Source organism: Bombus pascuorum, chromosome 7 (genome assembly GCF_905332965.1).
Source record: "Bombus pascuorum chromosome 7, iyBomPasc1.1, whole genome shotgun sequence".
NCBI lineage: Eukaryota > Metazoa > Arthropoda > Insecta > Hymenoptera > Apidae > Bombus > Bombus pascuorum.
In genome coordinates this window covers 11,362,831-11,389,533 of record NC_083494.1, presented here as the reverse complement: position 1 = coordinate 11,389,533, position 26,703 = coordinate 11,362,831, and the positions used below count along the sequence as shown (strand labels likewise).

At 36.5% G+C, this 26,703-nt stretch overlaps 4 protein-coding genes across 10 annotated transcripts in view; 2 read left to right on the top strand and 2 right to left on the bottom strand.

Moving 5' to 3' along the window:
- The window catches only part of LOC132908758 (pumilio homolog 2-like), a 63,299-nt gene extending 52,394 nt beyond the window's left edge, over positions 1 to 10,905 (bottom strand). For 2 of the 3 annotated variants that reach the window (XM_060963069.1, XM_060963071.1), the window contains exons 1-5: positions 10,771 to 10,905; positions 9,685 to 9,906; positions 9,403 to 9,531; positions 9,189 to 9,314; positions 6,777 to 6,926 (exon numbers count right to left, since the gene is read on the bottom strand). In XM_060963069.1, coding sequence (XP_060819052.1) covers positions 6,777 to 6,926; positions 9,189 to 9,314; positions 9,403 to 9,531; positions 9,685 to 9,906; positions 10,771 to 10,866 — 723 coding nt within the window. In that variant the 5' untranslated portion in view covers positions 10,867 to 10,905. The remainder of the gene's footprint in view (positions 1 to 6,776; positions 6,927 to 9,188; positions 9,315 to 9,402; positions 9,532 to 9,684; positions 9,907 to 10,770) is intronic. The other variant, XM_060963070.1, reaches the window with a different exon arrangement.
- A 1,148-nt stretch (positions 10,906 to 12,053) lies between these two features.
- LOC132908769 (alpha-(1,6)-fucosyltransferase) lies at positions 12,054 to 16,109 on the top strand. Its single transcript, XM_060963095.1, has 5 exons — positions 12,054 to 12,618; positions 13,011 to 13,299; positions 13,401 to 13,574; positions 13,659 to 13,959; positions 14,044 to 16,109. Exons 2-5 carry the CDS (start codon positions 13,064 to 13,066, stop codon positions 15,103 to 15,105), a joined length of 1,773 nt encoding a protein of 590 aa, XP_060819078.1. The 5' UTR covers positions 12,054 to 12,618; positions 13,011 to 13,063; the 3' UTR covers positions 15,106 to 16,109.
- Positions 16,110 to 16,222: 113 nt separating this feature from the next.
- Positions 16,223 to 18,096, top strand: LOC132908784 (chaperone protein DnaJ-like). 2 transcript variants are annotated; one of them, XM_060963122.1, is made up of 5 exons: positions 16,223 to 16,475; positions 16,549 to 16,639; positions 16,754 to 16,908; positions 16,995 to 17,182; positions 17,932 to 18,096. In XM_060963122.1, the coding sequence occupies exons 1-5, from the start codon at positions 16,396 to 16,398 to the stop codon at positions 17,937 to 17,939; spliced, it is 522 nt and encodes a 173-aa protein (XP_060819105.1). In that variant the 5' UTR covers positions 16,223 to 16,395; the 3' UTR covers positions 17,940 to 18,096. The 2 variants fall into 2 exon arrangements, with proteins under 2 accessions (XP_060819105.1, XP_060819104.1); XM_060963121.1 differs by lacking the exon at positions 17,932 to 18,096 and having other exon boundaries at positions 16,995 to 17,519.
- LOC132908781 (arylalkylamine N-acetyltransferase 1-like) lies at positions 17,503 to 26,442 on the bottom strand. 4 transcript variants are annotated; one of them, XM_060963115.1, is made up of 5 exons: positions 26,308 to 26,394; positions 25,264 to 25,631; positions 19,592 to 19,853; positions 18,325 to 18,541; positions 17,503 to 18,163 (listed from the first exon to the last, which is right to left on the bottom strand). In XM_060963115.1, exons 3-5 carry the CDS (start codon positions 19,818 to 19,820, stop codon positions 17,965 to 17,967), a joined length of 645 nt encoding a protein of 214 aa, XP_060819098.1. In that variant the 5' UTR covers positions 19,821 to 19,853; positions 25,264 to 25,631; positions 26,308 to 26,394; the 3' UTR covers positions 17,503 to 17,964. The 4 variants fall into 4 exon arrangements, with proteins under 4 accessions (XP_060819098.1, XP_060819099.1, XP_060819097.1 ...); XM_060963116.1 differs by having other exon boundaries at positions 25,264 to 25,519; positions 26,308 to 26,323; XM_060963114.1 differs by lacking the exon at positions 25,264 to 25,631 and having other exon boundaries at positions 26,308 to 26,442.
- Positions 26,443 to 26,703: the final 261 nt, after the last annotated feature.

Sequence of the window (26,703 nt, the reverse complement as noted above, 5' to 3'; positions counted from 1 at the left end):
GTTTCCACGACGAAGACACACGCGATATTTATATTTTATTGATCAAGCAAACGATACCAGGTACAATAGCATCGTGCGTCATTCAACCGAGTGGGTATAACAGTTCGAATACATAAACCACGAAATATCAAACGACGCTGTTTATCGTCTACGGTGCATCTGTAAGCGCATTAATTATATCTCGTGTCGAGACATGCTAGCGTGTGTCCTTTACAACGAATTAATCGTTATCAATTCTACGCGTGTATCGCTTTGCATGCAAGTCGTAAAAAACCACCGATAAAGAAACGTTTGAACACGTCACGGGAACGAAATATATCTACGTGAGAGCTTAGAGGTCTAACATGAAATTCTAAGGCCTGATTCCTGGCGAAACGCATACGTCTTTTCACCTAGTTCGACAAATCGGCGGATAAAAGGGAACAGAAGAAAAAATCGAACGGGTTGTACTAGTTTAGGAACCGGTTAGAAATCCCACGGGAGAAAACGTCGATCGAAGGAGCGCACGAAGCTGATGATTCGCGCGTATCAAGTTGGAAAGCGAATCTTCGTTTGCATCATCTTACGGCACATTTTTTTCCAACCTGTATTTCGTGCCGTTCCACCGGGTCATGGTTTTACTCTCTTTCTCTGTCTCTTTTGTAATACAACAGTGCTGCTGTCACTGTTTTTGACCACAACACAGTAGTGAAAATATCCTTCGAGAGGACTGGGCGAGCAACATTCTCCGCTTGTACGCAACGATGACGTTCGAATGATTTTCCAGATTGCGCGGCACGTACCCGTCAACACGAACTCTACGTAAAGGCAATGAGAAGCAAAGTTTGAAAATGATTGAAAGACTTTGGACCATTGTCACGCTACACGTTACGATTTTTAATTTTGTTTCATTCTATAACTGAGGATTTATATACCAGAAACATGTGCTCGAGCCAGCTGGGTACGTCGGTGATTCCCATCCTTCTTCACTGCTCCGGCAACTTCGTTGTATTATAACAACCACAACGAAGTTCTCTTTTACGCACACGAATGGGATACGAATCGGAGCTACAGAGTGGAACGAAGGATACGTCTAAAGGTTTGGTAAGGTAAGGGTAAGGGTAAGGGTAAGGGTAAGGGTAAGGGTAAGGCTCGGTCAACCGGGGGCGATACGCCGTGAGTATCGACCGCGTCGCCGGCCGGCAGAGACGCTTTTGCACGTTAAGCATGACTACAGGGAGAAAGGGGACGAGAAGAGGTCGAGAAGCGAATGAACGAGCAAGAGAAAACCCATCGCAAATTTTCTCGTTCCACCACCGAGAAACTTCCAAGAGGGAGGCTTCTCCACGCCATGATTGCCTATATTACGATTCCTGTGTACCGCAAGTCCATTAGCTTGTGAACGAACAAGTATGAACACGATTCGGAATAGAAAACAAACAAGAGAAAATGATAATTCCCGTTGATTCCGTTCGTTCGTTAGCAGAACGAAAACGGTAGCATTCCGTCCCTTGAAACCGGTCAGCGAAAACTTTTGCACATTCAGCGAAGACTGAGAAGAGTGGAACAAGAAGGGATAAAGGAAGAAAAAGGAGAAGTTAAAACGACGTGCCGTAGTCGTCATCTTTCGTTCGCTAGACGAGGACGATATCGTTCTACTCATTCGAACCGGCCAGCAAGAGCAGCAGCAGCAGAAGCAGAAGCTCTTTTGCACGTTGGCCGCAACCTCGTTGGAGGGAGAATTGCGAGGAGACGAAAAACGAGGGTGAACAAGCGAGAGAACAAGTCGAAGGGATATCGGACGAAAGAGTAAAAAAGGAAACAGAGAATGAGACGAGACGAAAGAATACTGGATCTCTCTTTCATTGAACAAAGCCAACGATAGTTCGCTATACCCCTAAGCTATACCCCACCATACGTCGACGGAGCTAACCCCCTCCACGCGGACCGCCACTCCAACTTCTCTCCCTACTCACCCCGCACACCCACGAGGTTCTCCCACCAGTGGAACGGCAGCGTGGATGTCGTCGCTAAACTGCCACGGGGCCACCGACCCCTCCCCAGGCCCCTCGGCCTCGGGTCACGGCCACTGTCCTCGCGGAGAATCAGCAGCACGAGGGAGGCGAACCCTGTTGTTCTCTCTCTTCCTTCATCTCTCCCTCGACCTCCTCACTCTACCCCTTTTCGACTCTTTCTCCAATTGTGCGTGTGCGTGCGCCTGCGTGAGCCAAATGCGTGCGCAGTAGACACGAAACAGAGAAGAACGCGCGATGGGGGTGGTTTTCGCATTTTGTTGTCCCGGCTTGATTTTTAATTAAAAAGAAATCGGCGCGGATCTGGCATTTCGTAGCTAACGCCATTACTATCGGTTTACCGATGTAGTAACCCGAGCAACATTCTCGTTCGTGTAAGAAAGCATAGTACGATGGTTTAGCTTGTAGAAATTTTAGACAAATGATCGCGATACGTAATCCTGGAGAACTAGAGAACAAAATACGCAAATCGATGTGTTTCGAAACGATGCGACACGAGTTACCACAGTTGTGGCCGCGCGGAGGAGACGTTTACAAATAAATTTCTTCTTCTTTGTGTACTACACACTGCTGTTCCCGATGACGAATCTACAAGCGTAACCGATGCGTTTAGGTTCAACGACATGCGCGTCACGTCACTACAAGTCACGACGCGATACGTCACTTTACGGCATAAACGAGGGAATACTATCCGACGAGGTAACCGCCACGTTCGTAGAAGAAACACTACAAAATTTTGTACCTAATACTGGTTAAATTGATCTGCTCCCCCGCCCCGTTCTACGTATAAATTTCTACGATACGATTCTACACAGTTCGAGTTGTTCACCCCTAACGGCCGGGAAAGCTCGATCGACTTTTATCCAGATAAATTTCCAGAGGAGAAAATCGTTCGAGTTCGTGGACGAAGATTTCACAATGATCTATTTTTAAGCCACGCTTTAAGTTCTACAAAGTGAAAGTACAAAATTAGAGAAACTGATTATACGATACGAGACGATTACACCAGCTATTAGTATGATAATTCGCATGTTACATACGCATATAACATCTGAACTCAAATCACTCTGAAAGTATGTAAAAGATTACGCAATTTATTTATATGTACGATAGGAAGTTTATAAAACTGGTATCCAATGCTGATTTATTATCAGCGGAATTATCCTGAATTTGAATAGGAAAGAACAGTAATATCATTGAAATTGAAACGATCAGTATATGCAATCCTGTTTTTTTATCCACTCTCTTTGAGACTCGAATCAGCGACAACTATCGATTATCGATGACGCTTTGCGTAAGTTCACAGACATATAAGCCGATGTCAATAAACATTTCCCTCGTCGGCTTTCCCTTATCGTCAAAAAGTCTTATATTGCCATTTCAGGTAAACAGATTATCCACTGCTTAATAACTCCTTTGCATAGCGTTGCAGAACATTTCTTTCGAGGCTGACGTCACTTAAGAAACCGGAAACTGGTTTCACTCTTCTTTTATCGCGAATAGAATACGATAACGCGCGCGCGTGGGAGTTGTTTCTTACCAGTCCTGTCTTTACCGGTCAGCGTAGTCAACCATAATATTGGCCGTGATTCAAGTCCGAATATTTTGTCGACGGTAGTTTACTTTTTCCGAGAATTCCTATGTTTCGCGAGAAAATATCGCGTCTAGACGAGACTCTCGTGGAGCGCGACTACAAAACGAGAATTTCGATAAAAAGGAAACAGCCTGATAATTTGCCGCCAAAAATAGAGAAGACAATGGAGAACGGTTCTTGCCTCTTGGATAGATTCTGCTTAAGATGTTTACTGTTTCTTTCAAAGGAGAGTTAACGCGTTGCAGAGAAGCACGGATGCAACATAATCGAAGAGCGACACTGATCTTGTGTAATGATTATCGTGGAGAGGCTTGCGAACCGTGGGCGTTAACTGCATAACTATCCATAACCATCTGTTACTGTCGGCCAGAGAGAAGAGAAAGTTCGCTGCAACGAGGTGACAACCTGATATTTTTATGTTGTAACATTATGTATAATACTTTACAGTGTACACGTCCATAATCCATGAGGATTATACTACCAACGTTCTTCGGGACATTCTACATCACAAAACGTTTCGCGTGTAATATTTTTACCAGAGATTTGTAAAGTCAAATTACACGGATTCTACATATATGTACATTGAAAGCGTGGAAATGCGAATGACGAGGCTAATTGAAAACATTTTGTGGCAAGTAAGGTCAAACCTGAACCTCGAACCCACTAGAAGAGATAGAGTGACTCACGCAAATCAATATCACCTCCAGGCATATTTGCCGTTTATATTGGTGCAAGAGAAGCGCGGCATCGTGCATCTGGCTCACGGATAAATGTATTTATCCTTTACGATTTTATCAATGCAGTATCGTTAATGCACACGGTTTCGAGGGGAGCTCGTCCAAGTCGGCGTCTCGGTCGGTAAGCCAAATAAAAACATTCGACGCGACTCGAATGAAACGTTCCGCAACGAAATTCGCCGTCAGCGTAAAGAATCGAGTAGAAAGACTGGTAAAGGTATTTTACTACGATATACAAAGGAAAATATACTCTGAAACTATGTAAAGTAATTTTGAATAATTATATTCGTGAATTCTAAAACGAAATGGCTAAATCGTCACGATATTATCAGACCTATATTACCAAACTGTAAACCATGAACGACGAACATCAAAGTGAAAAATTTCCATTGAGTTTTTCGGCACACGCACCATTCACATGTGTCACGACAGTCCAGAGAAGACCCTGACAGTGTTTCAATCGATTAGGTGCACCCAAAGGGGGAACCACAAGCAAGGGGAAACATGCAAAACATAAAGCCGTATAAATTTAAATGGCACCGGTCCAAACAACATGGCCCTCGTACAAAAAAAGAATAGCTACGGACATAATACGGTATTCATAATCTAATATGCGAAAAGAACAAACTGATTGATAATCGGACCAAAACGAAGAAATCCTCTGAGAAGACGAAACACGTTTTTAATATTATACAATACAATTCAACCGCGTGAAACATTCTTAGTTCGTGCGAAAGTACATTAACCTAAAACAACGCGAACATTCTCCCGTACCTCCGCTTTGCTCGCTTATGTATAAAAGAAAGACAAAGAGCGTAAGGAGAAAAGAGAAGGAGAGAGAGGAGAGAGAGGAAGGATAAAACTCCGAACTCCGAACGTTTTACTGTAGAGTTCGAGGACATAAACAATGAAGAAATGATTGAAGGAGCGGAACGCTGCAAAGATTCAGTTCGGACGTCTAGGTACATATTTTTTCTATGGTTGAAACGTGCCGGCAGCGCTCCATGGATCCAAATTTACAGCTATCGCATTGAGAAAGTTTCCCCTCTTCTTCAACGAGTCCTCTTTCCCATCGTCGAGACAGTCCTGAATTATTTAATGATTTTATAACACGACCGATCGAAATCCAACTGTTTTGTCTAGTTCCCATTACAATAAACACGGCTCGAAAACTTGCCATCCTTTTGTCGTTAAGGTACAAGGTAATGCTAATGGTTCGTTGTTATATTACAAGGTTAAGCGAATTCGAAGACTTGATTGGCTGAGTTACTGTCGGATACCTCCATGCGAGAGCACGTTCGTACGACTATCCCTGCTTACGATTCAGATCATCCGTTCTTTTTTACGGCGTTTGACGATATTCATCAACTTCACTTGTAGATAGTTTCGAAAAATTTTACCTTGATAGTTACGCGATATCAAGTATGTACTTATGAATGTATACGAATGTATTTCGATCGTAGTAAACAATCTAGGATCGATGCAAAAGAGAGCACCGATGTTGTTATAATTTAACGTATTGCAATATGCAGAAGTGCTTTCCTAATGATTGCACACCACTTAAACATGATCGTTAATTCGTTCGTTTTCTGCAAAACTATCCATTTAAATAACAATAGCAAGGATGTTGTTTACGAGTTGTAATTACATCAATGATGAATAAAAACTGAATAAAAAGGTTAAAGTCATTCTTTTAGAACAAAACATTTTTGACCTACCATGAACCGAAGCTATCAGCTTTTTCATAAAAAGTTTGAAGTATCCTTGAGAAAGGTATAAAACTTAATAATATAAAAGTACTCGTTTGTTTATGAATGTTAGTCTGACAATATAAACTTGTCAATCCAATTACTGCATAAGTAACAATGAAAATATAGTTGTACTAATTTTTAACAAAAGGGTGCTTTTTGAAACTATAAACACAAAACATTTTGATAGATACACTACGACGTTATACTATATTTAAATAGAGTAAACACAAAAATTCATCGTTATTTAATACCATTGATTGAAATATTTTTTTTACTGAAAGAACGATGAACAAAAACAACGCCAACAGGAAAACGAGACACAAGATAAAAATACACCGTTACACACGGTATTCGTTATATTCATTAAGTGTAAGATGAGCAATAAAAAGGTTATAAATAAAATAAAATCGTGATAATATAAAGTTTCCAAATTTGCAAAGGCTTTCTCTGACGAATAATACCCATTTTAACTAAGTTACGATACATGAGCGGCAACAGTGATTTGTACAACCAAGTCAAGTTTCCCCCTGAAGCTTCATAAACATGGAGGTTTCCATTGTGGAATAAAAGTCTTCGAAACATAACCTACAAATTGGCAATGTTCGGCGACTCGTGCCGCGTGGAGAAGCAGAAATACGAAAAACTTGAAAACAAAAAAGTGAAATTGAACTGAAATAAATACCATGTCGGCCCCCAAATCCTTCATGTCGCAGTAAAGGAAAAGATCCCCCGGTGGTTTCATCCAGTCGCCTGTGCTCGTACCTGCTCCCTGGCCGTACCCTACACCGAAACTCTCCACCGTCTCCAAGGTACCCTCGGCACGGCGCGTCACCTTCGAGAGATTCACCGTTAACCCCGTAGTACACCAACAACGCGAACGAAAAATCGAACACACACTCTTTAACACGCACTATCCGGTAGACGAGGCTATCTTGGAGGAGATTCGTTGAATATTGAGGATACGTTGTTGAAAAATAAGTGAATCGTGCGTCGAACGGCGGCGTCGGGGCGCGGACGCCGATTCAGCCGGCACTGAATACACACCACTCCCGGTTGTTTTCACGTTCGTTTTTCCTCTGTGAACGCGGACAGACCTCTCGTAAACGGAACACACCACACCGCCGCTGAACAATACAAATCGCAGCACCACGAACGGCAGTGTGAGAGAGAAAGAAAAGCGCTCGGCCGCCTGTCAAACAGTTCGACACCTCGGGTGCCTCGATGCTGCCACTGCTACCTATGCTCCTCTCTTCTTCCTCGTCCTCTTCCTCGTCCTCCTCCTCCTCCTCCGCCGCCGCCGTCGCCGCCGCCACCGCCGCCGCCACCTCCTCCACCTCCTTTCTCCTCTCGCGCACTTTGCACACTCACTCCGCGAATACGCGTTTATTTATTTACAGGGGGAGTAAGTCGATTACGTGTTCTTGCCTAAATTCACGTCCGTCTTGACATATCGCAAGACGCGTCGTTATCGGGCGTTGAAACAACGCTCGGCGTCACGATGCTCTTACTTGTCGTCTCTCCTCGAATTTTCGTTAACCGGCCTCTCTCTTCGATAGAGACTGCCCTCTTAACCGAAACAAAGAACGACGCTCGAATGGTATGCCCTCTACCGAGCATTTTGACAATTACTCTCCGCTTGGCGAAAGATACTGACCAATCATCGTCCTTTTTACTTTGCACGACCTCTCACGACGACCGGATGAAAATTTGATTGTGCTTAGTAAATTTACCTGGCCTGACTAAGTATTAACGTCACGAATGAAGGACAATACTATCCCAAACCTAACGTATATACGTTTCCGAATTTTCAAGAACTGTTTTAACACAACGCCAGATGATCTTAACTAGAGGAAATAAATTTTTGTTTCTTATTCGGTTATCACAGATTATTCTCAAAATATATCAAATATATGTAAAGAAAACTAGAAAATAAAACATTTTTCTCTATTTTCTACAAATTTCATCTATGATTAAGATAGAAAGTATAACGATAAAAAAAATATGCGATGCAATTTACCGTGTACAAAAGCCATTAACGTTAAGAAATGCCTACATTCGCTATAGTTTACGAAAATAAACTTGAACGAGGAAAAAAATAATGAGTAAAGTAGGAATTTAAAAACACGTAAAGGGCAAATTGAAAATTACAGTTTACATCATTATTATAATGAAGTATCTCTTATTTAGAATGAACACATATTTAAAAATGTAGTAGAATATTTCCTTGAAAATTGTAATGAAAAAATAAATAATATAACGAATGCTCTTTTAAAATACAAATCTGTTTCGACTAGTTTCCGACGTAATTAAATGTCGTAGTTTGAATCGCCAAATTTTGGCCCTGACACTGTTTTGTCGAGGAGACCTACGCATCGATTAAACTTCCTATTTAGTCGATTGATAACTACTAACGATAATGTCAATGACATTCTCTAATTAAACCAGTAGTACAAGATTTAAACTCCTACTAAATCGAATGCGTTAGTTACATCGAAAAATAATAAACAACAACACGAAACTATGAACCAGTAGACGATAACGGCTAATTGTTAAATGATAAAATATTTTTTCATAAAAGAATATCGAAGATATTTTTTTTGGATATAGTCCAAATTAGTTTTATGTTTCAGAAGACTCAAAAATCAATCTGTTTTATCAATCTTGATTACACGACATGGGAATTAAACTTAAATATTATTGATATAGTAAATTTTGAGAAAGTTATGATAAAAACGCCTAAAATTTTTTTCTTGATATGATATATATGACAGCATCATTGAAATTAAAATTTTGGTATATCACAGTCACAACTTTACGCATTTCAATATTAAGCCAAATACATAACGGAAAAATAGTGGTCAATAGTACGGACAAGGAAAGAGATACGTATTTCAATGCATTGTTTCTTGTATATAGACATATCTTCATAAATAAATAAATATACGCGCGTGCGTGCACGCACGCACGCACACACACACAAAAATAGACATTCTATTCAATGGCACTAATTTAAAACATTGAATAAACATATCTCAAATATCCCATCTCTAATTCTAATATATTCTAAAGCTATAAAAATGATAATTATGCTTACCTGGCCATTTCTGAATTGTTGTTGTTGTTGTTGTTGCTGCTGTTGATGATGAAAGAGGGCAACTTGTTGCTGTGCTGTCATTTGATTATTAAGGTAAACTAAATGTTCTGTTCCTGGTGCTCCACTCTGCACAAAAATAAAAAATGCAAATATTAGTACAAGATCATAAAATATCTTTTTCATTAATCTTGATATTAAATAATATACAACTTACTTTAAGTTGCATTGGATGGATTTCATAAGGTAAATGAACATTGTTCATAGTTTGCAGACCCAATTGTTGTGGTTGATTCTGTTGTGGTACACTCAGTTTAGTAATGGGATATTTCCATTTTTCTGGATTCTATAAATCATTTAAATTTGTAATCAAATGAAAGCAACAGATATGCTACTTATCTATAATACTTTTGGAATATCAAAGCACAAGTCTACAAATTTCTTTTCTCTCCTACAATAGATTGTATAATGTATCTTGAAAAATATTTTGCATGCTTACATTATCAATAATAGCATCATCTGCAAGGGCCCAAGCACGTGGTGCTTGTTTTGTTTGGAAAGCTGAAGACTGGGCATTGAATTCTGCTTCTGTAGGTCGTTGAAATACGTAACCAACCATGGCATCATCTTGAGTTCTATTCACACCAATTTGATGTGTTTGACCAGGTTGTATACGCATACTATCACCACCAGCCATTACTTGCCCACATTGTTCTGTATCCTATTAATAAACAATTATTTCATTACTTCAAATTTTCTTTATTACTCTCATAGATAATTTATAGTTATATTAAATGAATAATAACTTTTGCAGATAAAATCCAAGTTTAAATCGATGTATTTGAATTGACACAAACTTAAAATGTATAAATCAATACATTATTTTACAATTAATACTAAAAAAAAATTACAATTATTGAAAATTGTTTACTAGTATACATACAAAGAAGGATTATCATATCAAATTTATTAAAGATATCATTATAAAATTGTTAATAACTAATGTACATATTATAAAATACGTCATAACTGTTTAATCAATCATGGTATCACAGTGCTCTTAAATATGCATATATTAGTATTTTATCCATGTTTTACCAGAAAATTAATAGGAACATAAAACAATAAAATCTCTTTTTGATATTAAAACACATATAATTATTCCTACAGTTCAAAGAAATTAGCAACATATGCAGGATTAGTCTTGTTTCACTGGAGTAAGCAAGTTGATAAATGCAACCAAAACATCTTCATTTCTATACAATATCCTGCCATGATGGATTAAACAAAGCATAAGCATATGCAATATTTATGCATATGAACAATATAAAGGACTGTTTTCTCATGTTTCAACAGTAGAATAGAACTTTCTACGTTAGATAATAATATACTAAATAAAAAATAAATAAGTACAATAGTAAATTTCTGGAGTAACGATTGAAAAATAATATTTTAGTTAGAAGACACATGAAATGATAGGTTATGAACACTTCGATCCGAGTAAAACTTTGTAACGTTAGATCGTTTTACACGGTGTACTAATTACGAGATAGAAAACTAGAAAAAAATTAAGATAAGTGCTTACTGTGGGTATGTGTCCATTCGCGGAAGGATGGTGCAATTGCATAGAAGGTGCCGGTTCACCCGCAGCACCAGCGCTACTCGCACCGAGCCACTTCATCGTTCTGTCAATCTGTACCACTGCTTCAGGTCCGACGAACGATGATCAAATAGATAAGAGGTACCCTCACTGTGAAGGTTAGCTCGCTCAGAACCGGCGTCTGGAGCTAAAGGTAAAATCACCCGCTATGTATGTTCTGCGAGCATGTTCTACGTGTGACTCTTAACAATGTGACATCTTCATTGTTTCCACGACGACGAGAACGGCAACGATAACAAGAATAATCACTAAATGGAATAGTATTTATGAATGCCTGTGATTGAACGCTAGACAGTACAGCAATGGCAGCTGGAACACAGCGGTGCTGCCGGAATTTTGATAACACTGCCGGACACGGGGAACAAGAGAACACAAAGAGAATTGTCGAACTGAATGCAACTTAAGTCTACACGGCTCCTCGAGTTTTACCAAACGACACAACCGCTTTAGCGACGGACGAATGAAACTGAAGGGATGCCGAAGAAAAAAAAGTGAAACATGCAAAAAACGACAACTGCTTGTTCATCAACGGACGAGTGGGAATTAAGGGTAGGAAAGTAGAGAGGGGGAGGAACCAAAAGATTCGCAAAATTAGATTCTTTGTATCGTTGTTGATGTTAACAAATCCCTTTCCCCCGAAACTATGCCAGGTACAATAATGGACGTGTTCCCTCTTTCGATTTACGTTACAAGCTTTACCTCAATTACTGCGATGACTATAGTCGAAATCAATTGACAAATATCGTTCGTTTCGTTCTATACTACTCGATATTTTCACGGTTACTATGTACGCTTCGGTCTTTCACACGCTCATCCCGTAAAACTAAAGCTTAAAATACACTATTCACAGGTATGTACATCGAAGTACTGGCACACAATGTGCGTCCACCGGCATACGCGTGTTTCGCGCGCAAGGATGCTACGAGATTTTCAGAAGGGATTCGGAGGGCAAGAGGGGAGGGGAGGGTAGAGAACCAACCCGCGTTTAGAAATACCGCGACACGATACCAAACCAATACGTTATTTCTGTCAATTTCATGCTTTTTCTAATCGCGACTTCCAACTTGATTTTTACTTTCACCTCAGCAATCGGTTCATTAATAACACTAAAACTAACGTTTAAACAAAAGTTCGTAGACTTTGTTCGGCGTTAATCGTCCGTTTCACATTTACACAACGCCGTACTTAAAGTGTCAAGATTCTAGGTTATACGACAAAATCATGGATGCAACGAATAGATAGCGATGTTTCATGCTAAACTTAAACGTAGCATATTTACTGCCATCTGGTATAAAAGTCGTGTTTTAAAATTAATTGTTCACACTTGTATATGATCGATTTCTTAAATATTAATCGAATTGTCTAGTTTGGAGGATAATTTGAAAATGTACGTGTAATAATGTCGATAAAATATTTCATATGTTTTATGATATTATGTAGCTAATTTGTTAAGTGGACAAATAGCTAGTAATAATTTTATTCGAGAAATTCATGTTTAAATACCGTAAAACCAATGTAGCTACTGGTTAGAGTCTATGGTTAGAGTATTTAACTCTCCAATGCAAACGGTTCATAATGTATGCGGAAGAATTGTAAATTGTAACTCACACTGTCTCCGCTTGCCACATGAAACAGTGTTTAATGACTGTACCCGCACATGAAAGAAAATTTGACAATTTAATGCAAAGAACTTGTTCCTATGATTACGTTGATGATAACGAATGTTCACTATCTCATATTTGAAATCTTTTTATAGGAATGCTGAAGCACACGGTAAGATTGATATTTTATTCAATTCGTCAACATAAGATTATTCGTGGTTTATATAAAAACATGTTAACGTCAAGTTTTTAATGATAATTTAATAATATGTCTTGTATTATATTTTTCCCCTCTTTTTTTAACTTTGTTTCATTATGTATTACCTTGTACATTCATACTTCCTACTGATAAATTAGTTTTATTGAGGATAATTTGTACTGTTATTGTGAAGTTACACCTACAATATATATTTCTTAATTGCCTAATAAAGGAGTTCAAGTAGCTCTTTTCTGTACTCACAAAATACTATCTTACAACGTACTTTTAATATTCCACCTTTGTTACATAACAGTTATCATGTAATAAAATTTTCCATTAAAAGAGTGATAATTTTACATTTATAGATGACGTAATGCAACTCATCAAATATAATATAATTATATTACCATAATATAAAATGGCAACATTTTGGTCAGGGAGACCTGGTTGGTTAGGGAAAGTAGGAATAGCATTATTAGCTACATGGCTTTTGGTACTAATAATATCAGTATCGCATATCTTTAAGGCTAATAATTTATCATCCAATAATGAGAGTCCTACAAATAAAGAAAATGCTCAACGTTTAGCTCAAATGGTTAATGATTTTGAAATCCTTAAGAGACAAAATGAAGCATTAAAAAATATAATTTTAGGGTAAGTTTATACCAGAAATTATAAAAGCAGACAGATTTATTTGAAGTTTAAAACAAAGAGCATTGTGATCTTTTCGTTGTACAGGATAACGTAATTTCCAGAGAAAGATCAAAATCTATTCAAGGAGACCATTTAGGTTCAATACAAGAAAAACTTGAGAAAGTTTCTCTTTATGATGATTTGTTGGATCATCAGGATAATATTAAGCACGGTGTCCCTTCTTCTGAATATGAAGAATTAAGAAGAATGATAAGAAATAATATTCAAGAGACATGGTAAATATAGCATCTAAGGTATAGTTTGTCACTGTATATGAAACTATGAGAATGTTACATGTGATACTTTAATATTTCAAACAGGTATTATATTAATGCAGAACTAAGTAAATTTAGGAAAACTATTGATAAACTTAATTATGAACAAAGAGAAAAAAAAATACAGGACACATTAAGAAATGTTTGGGATCATAAAAGATCTCTCATAATAGACATTGATAAATTAATGAAAGCAGATGGCTATGATGAATGGCGTAAAAAGGAAGCAAAAGAATTATCTGATCTTGTACAAAGAAGATTTAGGCATTTACAAAATCCTAGTGATTGCAATAAAGCAAGAAAGTTGGTTTGCAGTTTAAACAAAGGTTGTGGATTTGGATGTCAGGTAAATAAAAGTTATTTTAAATAAAATATAAGAATTTATATAAATCATTATAAATGAAATTTTGTACATTATGTTGTGTTTTAGATTCATCATATTACATATTGTTTCTTAGTTGCTTATGGTACAGAGCGAACATTAATAATTAGATCTAAAGGTTGGAGGTATCACAAAGATGGTTGGGAATCAGTCTTTAAACCACTTAGTGAGACTTGTGTATCTACAATTGGAGCATCACATGCTAACTGGCCTGGTGACTCATCTAAACAAGTCATTTCATTGCCAATTGTGGATAATGTTTATCCAAAACCGAGGTTTCAACCACCCAGTGTACCAGCTGATTTAGCTTCAAGATTAGAGAAACTTCATGGCCATCCCTTAGTGTGGTGGGTAGGACAAGTTTTAAAGTATTTAATGCGACCTCAAGAACATGTGAAAAGAACATTAGAGAATGCCAAGGAAAAACTGGGTTTCAAAAAACCTATTGTTGGAGTTCATGTACGAAGAACGGATAAAGTTGGTACTGAAGCTGCTTATCACGATATAGACGAATATATGGTTAAAGTTGAACAATATTTCGACGAACTTGAACCAAAACCAGAAGTGAGAAGAGTTTTTCTAGCGAGCGATGATCCAAAAGTGATCACAACGGCAAGAAATCGTTATTCAAATTATGAAATAATAGGAGACCCAGAAATAGCAGAGACAGCTTCAGTTGCGAAACGATATTCCGATTCTTCTTTACAAGGAATAATTATCGATATACATCTCTTATCTGAATGTGACTATTTGGTGTGCACATTCAGTTCTCAAGTGTGCCGTGTAGCATATGAGTTAATGCAAACATATTATCCAGACGCTTATAATCGTTTCGCGTCATTAGATGATATTTACTATTATGGTGGACAAAATCCGCACCCTCACCAAGCTATTCTAGATCATAAGCCGAGAAAGGAGGGTGAAATTGAATTGAAAGTAGGAGATTTAATTGAAGTTTTTGGAAATCATTGGGACGGTTATTCCAAAGGATACAATACTAGAACTAGTATGACGGGATTATTTCCTAGTTTTAAAGTTAAAAATCCAGTAGATGCTGTAGATTTTCCGAAATATCCGTATGTCCCTTTACAAGAAAACAAGAACGAGTAGGCATACTCTGAATATGTAGTGATCTTGAAAGCATTCAGATTGCTTGAAAAAAAATAACTTGCCTTCATATTTAAATTGTTAAAAACAGTAAAAAACTTCACAAACACGTATATATTTTACTACTAGCAAATGACAAATTTAATTCTTGCAAACTGAAACTATCTCAAATTATATAAAAAAAAAAGTGAATTATTCTATTGCCTATGCATATGTATATCTTGAATTTTGAGAAGACCGTATATAGATATTCGTAAACAAATATTATAGAAAATTTTGAATACGTTTACGATCTTCTTATAAATTGAACTAAGAACATAAACATAAAAAAATAAAAATGCATAGCGTATATGCGCGCAATATAATTAAAAATTTTTATATATTTTGATTGAAGTTACAAATTGTAGTCGTTATTTTAATAAGAGATTTTATTAGAATGTGATTCTATTAATGTATTACATTGCAACTCTTTAGCGAACTGAATGTATGTTTTTTATATAATGCATTTAAAATAGATACATAATTAACATATAATATAAAACAAAAATTATTTGTGCCAATGCACTTGAACTCAAAGTATTATTTACAGTGGCAAGCCAATAATCAGATAAAACCTAAGTAACATGTCAATTTTTATAAAATTGCAAGAAGGTTTTATACATTATTAGTTAATCTCATATCTTTTAATAAAGGCTTGCATTATAATTCATTGTCATAACGTACAATTTGTACATAAGATATACAATATAAATTACGTACATAATAATTTTTTTGATAATAATAGAGCTTATACAAAACGCATAATAAATATTGCATAAATTGCGTAATATGATAAACCTGAAATGCATAGACATCGAGCTGGGCTTGAGGCCTATCTTATTATATAATTAAGGATGTTTCTTGTATACATATTGTAATATATTTTATACTATACACCAAACGTAAATGAAAATTGTTATTATATTATAAAAACTGAATTTGGTTTTAATAAATATTTAATTCATGAATCTTTTGGTCTTGTTTCCGTTTTCATTTGGAAATAACGTTTTGATATCTAAATGTGTTATTACATAATTTATTTTATATTTTTTAACATTTTCATTTTACACGTTAATTTAAAAAAAAATATGGCGAAGTTAATTGGTATAAAAGTTTAACGTCATCGATATAATTTTATGATAACATTACTAACTTCAGTTCAATAATGTCGTAGAATCATAATAGTGTTCTAACGTATAATTACATTAAATTGTTTTTAAGTTTGCAATTATATACGGAAAAGATTTTGAGGAAATGGCACAAATTTTTCGTTTGTATAAATTTGAAGTACCTATATTAAATCATGTTTTCTATAGAAATTATAATTATCAAAGGTTAGAATCTGAAAATAACATATTTCATCATGTATATACATCCATCAGTTAATGTTAAGTATGCTTTTTAAAGACGTAAATATAATTATTACGAAGTATTGCATATTTCTTCAAATGCAACCCAAAAAGAAATAAGAGACGCTTATATCAAATTATCTAAACAGGTATAGTCATTTTTTTAAGTTTTTCAAATATTTTTTCAATTATGTTTAATTTCGTGGTATTTTAAAATATTTAAAGTATATAGCAAATAAATGGTAATTTAAGTATTTTTTTAGGTGCATCCTGATTGTGGCAATAAGGGAAATCATGATGAGTTTGTGAAAATAAATGAAGCCTATAGTATTTTAAGCAATAAACAGAGCAAACATAGTTATGATATTGATTTGAAGCAGAATAATATTCGTGAAAATTACTATTATCAAAATGCTGGGTATATTTTTCAAGAAACTACGTTTATTTTAAGAATTATTTTCAAAAATTATTTTTAATCGTTATTATAATTATATTTATTTTCAGGTCTAACAATCGTCACCAATATGCATATGATATGTACTATTCAACATATAGAAGAAAACCTTCTGAAGCAGAGAAAAGAAAAGCAATTATATTATGGATATTCCTAGTGTTTACAGGATTACTAATTCAAGTGATGCGTGTTATAATATGGTCAAATGTTAATCAAGATGCAGCATTAAGAAAGAGTGGTAAGATTATGCTAGAGATTGAGAACAGTAATAAAAAGTATGAAAATAAAACATTTGAAGAGAAGCTAGAAATGTTAGAAAAAATGATGGCAGAACGTATCATGTCTACAGATGATAAATAACACATGTGAAAGTGTATTTACTTGGACTTACATATTGTAACATAGAGAAATTTTTAAAAATTTTGCTGTGCAAAAACATAAAATGCGTTACATGAAATAATAGATGTGTTATGAAATGTTATTTTTTTAAGTGAAATAGGTCATATTTTAAATTTAAAAAATTGTATTTATAGGTGAAAAAATTATTTATAATAGAAATTATGCTTACATACAAATCATATGTCATTTTTATTTTTGTGTATAAATTCATTACAACGGAATAATAACAAATTCATAGATATTTTAAACACATTCAATAAAATTACGACATGTAATTTTTATATATCTATTTATGCTGCTAATAATGCAATATTCATTTATTGCTTAAATCAAGTGTACTTCATAACGTGCGTGTTATTTCTTAAACTTTATTATTGTTGACATTTTGGCACAATTAGTTTTTATAGCATCACAATGAAATAGTTATAGATATTAGATTAATTCGTAGAAAAATAATAAATAAATGTTTATAAAAGAAAAGAAACTTTCAGAAAAGAAATGTATTACTTGTACAGATATTTGATAATAAGAAAAATATAACGTAAATATAGGAGTGCGTTTCTAAAAATTATACTCGGTTTTAAACAGGTACTTGATTTCAAATACGTATCATGACACTTTTCACAATCTCTTAATGTACGAAACAATTTCTGTATGTGGAAATGCGGGGGTAAATACAGGATTACCATCCTCGTCTAGATAATCCGCATATTTAAGTTCGTATATTCGTTCAAAGCCCATTCGTGCACAAAGTTTCCCAGAAAAACAGGACGAGCAGTCGGCACGTGCCACGTGAAAGCCTTTCTCTTTCCCAATTTCACTACAGACAAATTTTCGTGAGTAAATTATTTATATACAGTTAAGTATCATTAAATATTATTTGAATAAGGTATTATATATAACAATATTTTAGTTAATAAAATGATATTGCGATTGATTCACTGTGTTCGTCATAGACTTAATTAACAAAGTGAGACTTACAGTGTTCTTTCTAGAAGCGCTTTGCCAACGCCTTTGCCTCGCCAGTCAGAATCTACGGAAATTATTTTAATTTCCAAGACATCCAACCCTCGAAATTTGTCATCGCGATTTACATTTCGATCCACGTAATGCAGTAACTGAAGAATTTTTTTGAATTTTTGGTTTCGACACGTAGTTACGTAGTGTGGTTCTTCGTCATTTGGAGGATCCATCTTTCCTACATTTAACAAGCACAATTTATCGATTATACCTACGCAGAATTTGCGTGCTTATCTCTAATTTATGTAGTAACTGTTTAATTTATTATGATGTGTCTATAAAGCTAAATGTGTTGCATAAATTATATTCCATAAATATCAGGTAGTTGATGTAATTCAGCCTTAATAATTTACATGTCGAAAGTAACTTTTTAACATCGGCTTTGCATTTAAAATATAATTATTTTTACACTGACTACAAAGATGTTTCTTGTTTAAGTTTCACAATTGAAATTCCGAGTATTTTTGGTCTACACCAAAAAGTTTATGGACGAAAACAAAAAAACAGAGATATAGGAAGCTGTAATTTCTCTTATATATTTTTAGCTCTATTCTTTTTATTTGAATAAGCATATGGATAACTAGATCTGTCGATAGAATTATCTAATTACTGTGATTGCGACAACTGGTAGCGATTAATAAGTCTCACGCTTGTTCGATACTGGCACAACAATTTATGTAACGTTAACTAGTAGGTGTATCTACTATTTTTCTTTGAATCTTTTCTTTGTTTTTAATTTGATTCATTTAAATTTAACTCCTCAGTAAAATACATAATCATAAGATCACGCGAGTGTTTCAATACGATTCTTCCTATCTTCAGTACCGATCTAGTAGTATTAAACAATAGACTACTTGCTAGATGCTCAAACAAGATACGTCTCGTAAATATAGCAATGGCCTCCAAAGATTATGAACGAATATTTCGTACACTATTTTAAAGTATCTGCTCATCCTATTACCCTAGATTCACTTTAATATACAAACTCGAGGAATAATTATTCATCACGACCGACTTGTCACCACTTTGTATTCGTGGAACTTTTTAGCTCATAGCATATCATTGTTCCTGCTGAAAATAGAATGTTCTTGGTACCCGATTGTGTTGTTAACCCAGATATATCAGGATCTTGGGTAACACAATCGTGGTTTCAGCAGCTTTCGCGTAAATACCCCAATGAACAGTGAAAACATTATTAATATTCGATAGTCATAGATCAAACTCTTACCATTTAATATTACACCCACTAAAGTACCGTTCGGTAAGACTGCCATCAGATTGAGATTGTTCTCAAAGGAAGTTAGGCTATAATTCTCCAATTCGCGGCAAGTGTATTCTCTTTCTGGTAGCAATTGGACCGATTGATTGAGCGGTTCGTCTCTGAAGAAGAACTTCCTGAGAAAGTTAAGTACCCTGAGCTTATCATTTTTAGTGACTAGTTCAATCTGAAAGTCCATGCCAATTCTTTCGCTGTTCGCTGAATCAGCTAGCTGAAGCAGACAAGAAATTTAGAAAAGATTTACGAAAGTTGCAAATGTGTAAAGATTCGCATAAATTGTTCGATTACGCTTGTTGATAGTTGGTAGTTGGATCATTGGTTAGACAAAGTAGCAGCATATCTGATTGCACGAATTCTGCATAGCGATGTATGGTGCAACAATGCATATATAAGTAAACGTAACTTAATGCAACCAGGACAATAACAATTCATTGTTTTCACGACAACGGGAATTGAATTAACGCTTTCACACGCAACAATTAACGCAGCAATTCGCGATGTGTTCTTATTTGCGCAACGCTTTATCTTGATCATCAATGACCAACTTTGGCGAGGGCTGAATTACAGTTAATCTATTTCGATGCAATGATTCGTAACAGCTAATACAAGTTGAGTAGGTTTTGATTTCCAGAATCACAATTACGTCTTTTTCGCTGTAAAAGAATTCGTTCCACCATCTGTACAGGATATTAAAGAAAATCCTCATCGATAATAGTATGCTGTCATTACCACATTGTACATTTTCTCGGTTTCGCGATTTAATCATTTCAATGTAGATATTTTTTTAAATTAGTTATTGATACCCAATGTATATAGGCAAAATTATCGAATATTATCGAGAACGTGATGCTTAAGTTCGTATTACTTTATACACGAGTACAGAAAAATCTTATGTTTATTAAATCTACTATATTAACGTATGATCGAGTCAGGTCGGATACAGCGAAAAAGACTATCGCGCTAGTAAAATTTATCGCAATGCAATATCGTCGAATCTCGCAGCGAAAAATATTGCCAGCTTACCGTATACTTGACCATTTTCGGCACATCTTTCGCGAAAGTGGTCTGGTTCTTGCCGACATCGCTAAGAGCAGGATTGACCAAGTCCGTAGATAGCGCAGTTTCCATAATGTAATATTCAACGTGAATCTTATACTTTCGAAACCGGTTTTGTTAAAATTTGGGCGATGATATCGTTTCGAAACAATGACAATTGTTGATTCAATTGACCACTGAATGTAGAAACACCGGCGAGTTTGTCAATAACGCGAGGCTCGTTGTTGACGTCGAGGTGGTAATCTAACACTGCGCTTTGTGATAGGACGTCGTCAGTCTTATATACTCTCAGTACAGGCAAAAGCCATTCTTACAGGTTCAGGGACAGACGAATACTGTTTGGGATGCTTAACGATCAGAAATATCGGCATTTGATCGACAGCGTGACTCGCTCGATTTTTTCTATTCTTATATTTTTTCGTTATACGTATAGTTTGTCGCTTAAGCAATCGATCTTTTTGCCAGGAAACGAAGATTTTTCAAGCGAGATTGATATGCATCTTTTAGGAATTGGAAAGGATACTTTACATAACGTTCGTGTACACGTTCGATCATCTCTCTCGCGACGTATTTCCGTTCTTTCCGCTAATAATTAGTCGCGCGAGTTCCTCTTTCAAGTCTCTTGATTATCGATGATGTCTCCATCGTGTGTAATTTACCACGGACGCAACAACCGAGGGAAGATCTAATATTTCAGATACATTTGTACAGGTTCTAGCATTTAATATCGCTTATGCAAATGAATCGATTCAGAAAAGCAAAAAGCAAAAAAATAATATGCGTTAAACACATGTCCATGTTTGCCTGAGACACGCGATCGACGTTTAATAGAAATTTAAAAAAAGAGTGAAATTACTACTTACGCCAATTACTCAGCGATATATCATAAGACCCTGGCGCACGATAGGGTCCTATAAGAATGAATGGTATTAACTAACTTGATTATCCTCGAAGCTGCCATGACATTCCGCGATACGCAATAATATCCCGTACAATATTACAATGTCACGTTTTCTCATGATTCGTGTACATATTGCAACGTGACACGGAAATATAACAGTTTCGTGCGTACAGAAAGCTCCAATTGGTTTTCCTTTCACATTAAAAATCTTTTAGTAGTATTTGCGTCGGTGGACGAGCGAGTTTTTCCGCTTCGGCGCAAGGTGTTTAATTCAAGTTCAGTGTACATATGCGGCAATAGATAAAATCGAAAAATAATTGGACAACGTTTGCCGATAAATCGACTTCCGTCATTCACGTGTTGACAGACATTCGTGACACTGAAAACCGATTAAGCTCGCAAAGACGTATTCGTTTCGGAAAATCACCGAGTATCTTCTCGAACATTTCGCTTTTATTTCACTTGGTACGGATCAAAACGTTCGCGTAGAATAGAAAGATATCGCGGTTTTATTTAAATGTAAAGGAAGGGGCCTGTGTGTCGATTGCCAATGCACGCGTAGATATCGAATAGCTCGAACTTTAATACCGTCTTTCGAAATTGAAAGTCGATTCGCGTGTTACGTCGTCCCTTCGTCCTTTTCTTCCCTACCGTCGATCTACTGTTATACAAATCAAAGGCTAGTGGAGGCACTGTTCAAACTTTCAAGATGTAGATTATCGAATGTGCTGGCTTTCCGCTTCGAGAAATGTCTGGTCACGTGGACCACCGTTTGTCTCAGCGATACAAAAGAAATCTATCACGAAGCGCGAACCGGATTCGGAGCTGAGGTTATTTACCCACGAATTATGCAATTCCACTGAATTATACGAAACGCAAAAGGTGCTCTGGACCGGTCACGGAACTGTCGTCGATCTAAACCCGCGAAGGTCAGCGAAGAGAACCGTAGCCATGCCTTAGGTGGCATTCAATGACGTCGACTTTTAGTTGCCGGGCATCGAGTATCGTTCCATATCCTCTTTCGATGTCATATTGAATTTAAAAAACGAAAAAAAAAGATAGTAACTCGCAGCCTTCAAGATCTTTGTAACAATGTGAAGCTTAGTTAGAGTTCTTGACCCATTTTTCTTTCATTTTTCTAAAGGCGTTTACATGGACATCCTGTCTATCGTCCGGTGATCTTTCGATCGGACCTCCGATGGACATTACTAGGTATTCTGTAATGGTCGACAACGAGAATACAATCACCGGTTTCTGCAGCCTTTGATCGCGGGGCCTGATAAACGAGGCGATCGCTAACGCATACGACAATGAAATATAACAATCGTTCGTTTCTTCTAGGAATCCTTTCGAACCGGATTCGATAGGAGGTGTTAAACCGCTAACGATCACCGTGGTCAGACGACGTTGACCTTTTTCACTATATCTTCCTTCTCGTGTTTTCTATCGTGTGTTTTCATCGTTCTACGCTTTCCTGAGCAAATTTGTTACAAATCATTCGCCACTAGTCCGAGATGAAACGATAATGGTGCAAACAAGTTGGAACAAGTGCAGCCATTGCATCGCGTGATCCCATTGAAAAAAGATGAAAGGGGAAGGAGGTGGCGATATGAAAAATCGCGTAGACCGACGGAAGAATTAATTATTCGACATTGATTTATCTCAAAGGTGTTATTGTCAGCGACGTGTCGTTGCGTTTATGATTGATGCAATTATTTATACCATTGATGTGTTTCTTAGACGCGAATAGATCGGGTCTCTTTATTCAATCAGAACTTGAATTGCTCGAGAGGCGTAGAAGGATACGCGTATCGAATGTACCGTTATTTAGGACATTGAGTAACGTAAGCCGTATAAGTTACAGAAAAAATGATATTATAAATTTCAATAGCAATGTTATACAAAGGATTAAAAGAGCCTCTATTTCATCGAGGATAACAAATTTTGAATTCAACTTGGTCTGACCGATACACATTATCGATTTATGCGATAGATTTTTAATGCTCATTAATAATCCCTTCCTAACGTTAGTCGATCGATCAGTGATATACATGGCCGCAACTTAATCATCCATCCGTTAAGAGATCACGATACGTGTTACGTGTACACATAAATGATTCTCTATCGACTGGCAGAGGCGGTGCCAGATCCGTAAGTGGCAAACCAATCGGAATAAAGTAGCAATAATTGCATGTAAATTTACCTCGAGTATAGAGTACCTGCTTTAAAAAGTTACGACTCATAAAGTCAAGATGACTTTCTTTCTCTTTTTCCTTCAAACCATTTGCTCATCTATTAACAATTATCGTGCAACCTTTATTCAAAATACGAAATACAAATATATAGACGAGATCCTCAATGTACACATTATGATTCGTAATTTCATACCCTATATATTTTCTATATACATACATATCTGTAATTAAAAGATTCTTGATATACCGTTGAATCAGCTGATCTATGGCATAAAATATAGAGTGACATTCATGCGAGTTTACCTTGAAACCGGAGTGTAACATGTTCTGTGTAATAAATCTATTAACTGACATATAAATGTATTGATTACCATTGAACCCTCTGTCATGCCCTGGAATTAATTGAGATTTACGCGGATAATTATACAGGATACGCCTTCGAATCGATCCATGCGCGGAAGTATGATTATTTCAAATGTACTAGGTAGACTCACGTACCGTTTAATACCTGTTCACGTTGAGATTTTTATTTCGTAACACTATACGAGTCGTTTGACAATAATAAGAGCATCGTTTGTACGTGTAAATACCGATTAATCAATGTTTCGATCAATTCGTAACTTTTAATCAAAACTGAGCGGTAATTAACTTATATAAGTTAACGCCGTCTTATATAGTTTTATGATTATACAAGTATTGAGTAATCGACGCAACAATGGAGTTGTATCTTTTATCAATCAGGGAACACATGCTGAGGACAGCTTGCTCGAGACGCAAGAAGATAAAAAATAATACGTTGCACTCGACTGAGTTTGTACAATTACGTTATCGCTCGTTGCACGACAATTATTTAAGTGTTGGGAAAAAAATGCGGATAACACGAACAGTTAGCTCAACCGAGCGGTTTACGCAAATGGTCCAACCATTCGAACGGTGATCGTGTTCCCTGTTCCCCTTTGTATAAACGTTCGTTCTCTTTAGATTCGATCGAATAATAATGCTCGCTAAATCAAATACGCGACATATCATGGTTTTTTCCTACGCAATAGTCTTCTGAAACAACGTCAAGTAAACATATAGCGAAGAAAATTAGTATTCAAGCTTTGTATGCGATCACCGCATTCGATCGCGCTCTATCGTTCCAATCGAGGCTAATCTCGTTTAGAGTTTAGTCGAAGCTCTCTCCTCGTGCTTGTTTTAAAGACGTTTCCGAACGCGGTCGAATAACAAAATTTCCAAAAGAATGCGAAACTCGACTTTTCTGTCGAAGGTATTCGGTCGATGCTAGTGTCACTATTTAACATAACAACAAACACGAACGTCTTGATCATAGCGACGTTTCGCGTTGGCTGAATGATCGTCACCCCTCTTGCTAAGAGACTTGCCACCTTGAAGCTCGATACGTGACACGCATGATTGAAAAGTAGCCAATATCTATCTGGTGTACAGATGACGAGTTGTGAACTTACCGTGCCGTGTGTGGATTCACGCAACAAATTCACAGACAGATAGGATATATAATCCCTACTTCCGCTGGTCTTCCGGCGTAGCTCGGACGATCTCGATACGTGACACTCTCCAAATTTGCGTCGACCAATCCAAATATCCAAATATCGAAGTTGAACTTCTTAATGCAAATACACCAAACGTAGCATTAGCATATTTTGTACATGAGGCACGTGCACTGCTCCGAAAGCGGAGCTTGTAATCGAATTACAGCTGACACTGCCGGGACAAAACAATTCTTGTACACAGATCCGGTTGTCCGCGTCTACGATGCTTTGTTCATATTCGTCAATGTTTACATACTTTGGTCATATTCTCTTGACCGTTTAACCTTCGGTGATAAAATTATTTACATAGATATATATATACAGTTAATTGTTCACTACGCTTCTTACTCACAAACAGCAGTAAGCTGATAATGTTATCTAGTGAATAAAATTTGTTTCAAAAATCGAGTAAGTTTGGTAATTTTACGTTGATTCAAAAGAAATATTTAGTAAAAGATTTAATAAAATCTTCTTAGCTAAGGTAAAATACTAGCGGCTATTTCTGTTCGTAAAACGAGATGCACCACGGATTCGTCCGAGAATAGAAGCCAAAGGCTTCGAGGAGAACACTGCCAATGTCGGTGATATATTTATTCGGCAACTCGGTGAACTTTCGCATCTTCGTTTCACGGAAAATGTATACCTTCGGTCAGTGAAACATTCGTCTTTGAACTCCGCTACTGTTTCTTTATCCGATAAATCCGGTGATCGGATTATTCTAACACGTGAGAAAATCGATTTATCGTTACGTGCAGCAAACTTGTTGGATGAACCAGTTGACCCGGCCATGTATTCGATAACGTCCAACTTCTATTGCCTATTTATCCGAGGTAAATATGAGGGAATATATGAAACAAAAGGTATCTTTGTATCAAAATGTATTATTTTACACGAAATCTCTCCCTTTTTAATTTGTTCTCTTTCTCGATAAAATACGAACATAACGACACATTTACATACCTGAAGAAACAACGAGCTTCCTAGATGATTTTTCGTTGTTTTCAAACACACGCGTCCCCTTCGGTCTATCGCCAACTACGCACTGCCAACGTGAGAGCAATAGGGAGGGTCATTACCATCCAGCACGTAATGTCCCTTCGACAACAACCCATGGAAAGGGTAGCCCCAGGTCTATTTTTCCATTGAATTTGATTAGGTTGCAAGATCTGGAACTATCAGTAATTGGACCCTCAATTCGATGGGTCGACCGATCATAGAAATGCTCCCCAGCATTCATTTAGCCATAACTAAGTTAAGCAACTTAACCATCCGTTGCTTTACCATACACGCCGCAACGTTCGAGGTTTAGGTCAGTCTCTGTTTATGAGATAAAACGGCGGAAATTTTAATTAATCT